At 40.9% G+C, this 6,000-nt stretch overlaps 1 protein-coding gene across 2 annotated transcripts in view; it reads right to left on the bottom strand.

Annotated features, from left to right (window-relative positions):
* Positions 1–3,780: 3,780 nt before the first annotated feature.
* The window catches only part of LOC113024715 (atlastin-2), a 39,552-nt gene continuing 37,332 nt past the window's right edge, over positions 3,781–6,000 (bottom strand). For both annotated transcript variants that reach the window (XM_026172001.2, XM_026172002.2), the window contains one exon: positions 3,781–5,982. In XM_026172001.2, coding sequence (XP_026027786.1) covers positions 5,872–5,982 — 111 coding nt within the window. In that variant the 3' untranslated portion in view covers positions 3,781–5,871. The remainder of the gene's footprint in view (positions 5,983–6,000) is intronic.

The raw sequence follows: 6,000 nt of genomic DNA, 5'->3' as shown, positions 1-6,000 counted from the left end.
GATGACATCCTGATCACTGGAAAATGAGAGACAACTGAGTTGGCAGAAATGGATCATGACAGAAACCTGAGACTTTTCCTGGAACGCTGCAGAGAGAGAGGAACATCAAATTAAATGTGGAAAAACTCAAGCTTAGAAGACAGGAAGTACCATACATCGGACATCTACTCACGGCAGAGGGGCTGAGAGCTGACCCAGAGAAGGTACGGGCCATCACAGAGATGCCAGCACCAACTGAGATAAAAGGGGTGCAGAGACTAGTTGGAATGGTCAACTATTTATCCAAGTTCTACAAGCATCTGTCAGACGACTGTGAGCCTCTCAGACAACTGACGCACAGAGACAGCCTATGGACAGACTTGCAGGAAGATGCATTTAAAAGACTGAAAGAAAAACTAACACAAGTCCCAGTTTTGAAATATTACAGCCATGAAGAAGAGCTGACACTGCAGTGTGATGCCAGCGAAACAGGACTGGGAGAAGCTCTGACTCAACATGGAAAACCAGTGGCATTTGCAAGTCGTGCACTGACGCTCACTGAAAGAGGTTATGCACAAATTGAAAAGGAATGTTTAGCTATTGTGTTTGGGATGGAGAAATTCCACCAATATACATATGGTTGTCTTGTGAGATTGCAATCAGACCACAAGCCACTCGAGAACATTATTAAAAAGCCACTGTTACATGCACCTAAGAGACTGCAAAGGATGTTATTAAGGCTGCAAAAATATGATATAACCATAACATATGTTCCAGGCTGCGACATGCTACTCGCTGATACGCTGAGTAGGGCCTACCTGCAGGACAGCATCAAAAGCCAGATGGAGTTGGAGACAGAATGTGTCAACATGGTGGACTATGTACCTGTTTCAACAGAAAGCATGGACAGAATACGAGCAGGGACAAGAACCGACCACACACTACAAACGCTGATAAAAACAATACAAAAGGGGTGGCCGGTCTGTAAGAAAGATGTACCTGTTGAAATAACTCAGTTCCAATCTTTGCAGGATGAACTGAGCACACAGGATGGACTGGTCTTCAAGGGAGAGAGAGTGGTGATTCCAGAAGCACTCCAGGCAGATATAACACAGCGAATTCACTCAACACACATCAGCACAGAAGGGTGCCTCAGGAGAGCTAGAGACTGTGTCTACTGGCATGGTATGAACGACCACATCAAAAAGTACATCGCTACATGTGACATATGTCGGTCTGTGGATGCAAAACAACAGAAAGAGACACTAAAACCACACGAGCTGACCACTAGACCATGGACCAAAGTTGGGACAGATTTATTCAACTTTGAGGGTAGGGACTACCTAATAACTGTTGATTCTTACTCCAACTTTTGGGAGATAGATTATCTACCTGATACCAAGTCGAATACTGTGATTAGGAAACTAAAGGCTCATTTCGCACGTCAGGGAATCCCAAATATTGTTTTTTCTGACAACGGGCCCCAGTACAGCTCGACAGAGTTTGCCAACTTCAGCCGGAAATGGGAATTTCGACACCATACCTCATCACCTGGCTATCCGCAGAGCAACGGCAAAGCTGAGTATCAAGGTGACCCTGAATCCTCCCTTAGTTGTGCTGCAATAGACGTAGGCTGCCGGGGGATTCCCATGATGCACTTGATTTTCACCTTTCTCACTCACTATGTGTTAATAGACCTCTCTGCATTAAATCATACCTGTTACTAATCTCTGTCTCTCTTCCACACCATGTCTTTATCCTGTCTTCCTTCTCTCACCACAACTGGTTGCAGCAGATGGCCTCGCCCCTCCCTGAGCCTGGTTCTGCTGGAGGTTTCTTCCTGTTAAAAGGGAGTTTTTCCTTCCCACTGTCACCAAAGTGCTTGCTCATAGGGGGTCATATGATTGTTGGGTTTTTCTCTGTATCTATTATTGTACGATCTACTGTGCAATATAAAGTGCCTTTAGACGACTGTTGTTGTGACTTGGCGCTATATAAATAAAATTGAATTGAAATCATTGATCCTACGCACATCAGTCGATTTAACGTTTTTCTTTTTTAACATTTGTTGTTCTTCTCCCCCCAGTTGCTCTTCCACCTTTCTCAACTGGTTCACACTAAGCAGCAAAACCATTCTTTTTTTTTTTGCCATTTCTCAACATATCTGATACTATCAAGTCCAAACTTTTTTACCATGGAATCAAAAATGGAGTTTTCACCCAGACCACCTAGAGGAATGCCTCCCACAGCCCCACTGGCCATTTTACTGGGCCACTTTCCCATAATGTAACGGAGCGTCCTCCGCTCAGCCTTTCTGCCTTTTTTCACTGGTGCAAAAGTGCTAAAAAAACATACACTAGAACGCCTAACTTGTTGAGCTCCTAAGATCCTGCACTTACTACCGCAACAGGGCGCAATTTCTCACACTAGAATACTCAAACTCATTGAGTTTCTAGGACCCTGCACCCACTTGTTGCAATAATAAGGAGCCGAGGCTCTTCCCGTTGGTCTTGAATCTTGAATGAAAATGCACCCAACAGGCGAGCGTGCCTTTTGAAGTGAGGTAAATGGCCTATATTTGTATAGCACTTTACTTAGTCCCTAGGGACCCCAAAGCGCTTTACACTACATTCAGTCATCCACCCATTCACACACAGGTGATGGCAGCTACATTGTAGCCACAGCCACCCTGGGGCACACTGACAGAGGCGAGGCTGCCAGACACTGCCGCCACCGGGCCCTCTGATCACCAGCAGTAGGCAACAGGTAAAGTGTCTTGCCCAAGGACACAACGACCGAGACTGTCGGAGCCGGGGCTTGAACCGGCAACCTTCCGATTACAAGACGAACTGCCAACTCTTGAGCCATGATATTAAAAAAGAAAAGAAAAACTGCAGGGGTTAGGAGTGTCACTCCTAACCCGTTTTTCTGAGGGAAAGACATCACCCTGAACCCTTTTATACCTCCCAAACAAAGAACATTCCACAGCAGATCAATTATTAGCAGATCCTTATCTCTTCAGTCTAGGAACAGTTCCGACCAACCGTCATCTCCTCTGCAATAAGATGTCCAGAGCCCTCAATAGGAAAATGAGTCTGCTTGCGAAGGTGCAATAAAACTTGGGCCCCACTTGTGATCACATTCCACAGGAGTACAACTGATGTCAAGAGTGAGCTTTCTATACTGAGTACAGAAAGTGTTACTACTATTACTAAAATGATCTGATTAATACACAAACGAAAGAAATTTCCAGTACATCCCAAACTTTTGAGCGGTCGTGCGTATGTGCAAAAAAAAAAAATCTGTGTAAAATTTACACAAGGGGAAATGTCTGAGACATTTGCTAAACATATGACTTTGTAATGTTAATACTGAAAAAACAATTCACATTCTCTTAAACTCAAATGAAATTTCCTTCATAAAACAAAATGTAAGTATAGAAACATACATATAATCTTCTGGTTGCTAAAGTCAGCATGGACATTAAGCTAATAAACGACAGCAGACGTTTTATCATCTAACAAATATGATTATGTTACAAATAATGCAGAATCTGGACATGGAAGTACTCTATGGTTTTTATATTTTCTTCTCTACTTTAGACAAAAGTAGTCTATGGTTTAGGTAATTTGATGAAAATGGTATTTTATTGTGCATTTAGTTTGAGTTACAACAGCATTCAGATATCAGTCCAGCTTTTCCATGTTGGCATTGGTTGTGCCAACCTAGAATACCATTAGCATTTTCAGTGTTACCTCTTCATTAAAGGAAAAAAAATGTAAAGACAGAACACCACCGGTATGTGTGTTGAAGAAGTCTGATTTAATAGTGTATTGAAAAATAAGTTAACTTAAATAACTTTAAATACAACATAATGGGGAAAAACAACAGATTATAAACATTCTTTGCCAGCAAGGGGTGAAATTGCAGTGCTCATGTAAGATAAATTTACACACACACACACACACATATATATACATATACACACACACACATATATATACATATATATACGTAGCATTCCTTTACATCTAGTGATTTGAAATGAGGTTTACCACCCAAACGTTCTGCCAGCTAAAAAAGTCTAGAAAATTTATGTTTATAAAGGTTTATATTTCATACACATAGCCTGTGTGTGTGTGTGGCAGTAAAAAGAAGTACACTGTAAAAAAACAAAGAGCACACAGTGGTGACGTTGTGGATGGAATGGTTACAAAAGAAAACTGATCAGTAAAGCAAAGTTTTATGACCTCTGACCCTGAGATCAATGCCAACACTTGGAATGAACCTGCCATTCAATTTACAGATTTTGGCTTTGAAAATAGAAACACTGGACCCACCAATCTGGACCCACAAAGTGTTGTGTTACATATATGCGATGCAACAGATCGAATGGCAAACAATTCAATTTTTTGGTGTTTTACTATGTGGTCTTGGGTGGTTTAGAAACAAGAGGAGCTGACTCAGTCCATCAGATCTGCCAAGATAAAGAGGACAACGAGGAATGATGAAGGGAAGAGAGCTTAAGTTTAATAATAAACCCCCCCAAAGCTAAATAATAAAAATACTCTACATTGCTAACCTGAGCTACACTGGAGAATAAAAATGAAAGTTTTACTCAATCACTGGCAGTCAGGTTAAGAGGACCAAGTAGCAGAAAATGTATAGAAGCTGGAGATCCAGACATAGATAAACTTAATAGCTGAACATTTAGTAAGACATCTTTCTTGGTAGGTCAAGTAGAGAGCTGGAAATGTATCAGATCTGTTGAACAAATATTTTGGTCACTCTATGCTAGTCTGCACTGCAAACATACATGAGTCTGATACCTCATATCTTGCTGTTGGAAAGCAAGCAGGACTCTGACAAAGCCGAGTATTAAAAATAAAGAGTATCTGGAGGTAAACACGTCAAGTCATAATCCACTTAAAACAGTAAAAAAAAAAAAAAAAAAAAAAAAAGAAGAACTGACAGACACTGTCTTTTGTCAATCAGTACAACACACCTGCAGATCATTCTACTAAGGTGAATACTTAAGTGCTGAGCTGGTTTTATCAAAACTTTGCTTCCTTTACTTTCAGCTCTTTCCCAGATCCAGACAAACTAATTAAGGTAACTATAGATTACTATCTGAACTAGCTTGATAATAAAATTAAAATCCTTTCTTAACCTCAGAAAATAACAACAACAAAAAAACAAACAAATTGCTGCATAACTGTCATTTCCATCTTTTTCAGAAAAGGTTCAATTGAAGTAAGACTTTAAAAATCACTTAATAATGAAGAGAACTGGTTGGAGCCCTGACCTGAAATCATGTTTGTTCATGTCACAGGGTTATTTTATTGTATACACCCTACATAATGTGGATTGAAAGTTTTTATGGCTGATATATGTTCAGCAGAGTCACAAGAAACACTAAGAGAGTTTCTACGAGTAACACTGTAAACTTTGGTTGTGACAACTATTTGTATTGCCGCCCAGCGACACAGAAACCTGATGAAGACAAGAGGAAGTACCGCAAAGAGAGAAGTGAGGAGGGTCTGGTGACATGCTCTTCATACATACATTCAGATAAACGGGGATTAATAATGTGCAGTCATTATTTGACAGGTAACCACACCTGGTATAATGGTGTAAGAATGGCCACCCACACTAAGAATCATAACCCTCGTTGAGAATAAAATACATCATACCACTTTGTTCAGAACTACAGCGTGCCCTTAAACCCACAGCCAGCATGGCGAGGAACCATCATCTATATCCAAAAAACCAATCTATTTATACATTTCAAATCATTTTAAAACAGGGCAGAAGGTGGATGTGACAGGAAAAGGGAAGAGAGAGGGGGAGAGGAAAAAAAACCCAACATGACAGGGAAAACATGGTGTGCTGCTAATTTTTCTTCTTGATGTTGTTGTTGGAGGTGAGCCGGGGCCGTGGTGTTGGGATAAAGCTTCCAAACAGGACTCGACTTCGGGCCACCTCAAAGACTTTGGAGAAGATCTGGAGGAAAAGGAGAAG

This window comes from Astatotilapia calliptera, chromosome 6 (assembly GCF_964374335.1).
Source record: "Astatotilapia calliptera chromosome 6, fAstCal68.1, whole genome shotgun sequence".
Lineage (NCBI taxonomy): Eukaryota > Metazoa > Chordata > Actinopteri > Cichliformes > Cichlidae > Astatotilapia > Astatotilapia calliptera.
The sequence above is the reverse complement of the archived record's forward strand: the minus strand, read 5'-3'. Positions and strand labels throughout refer to the sequence as shown.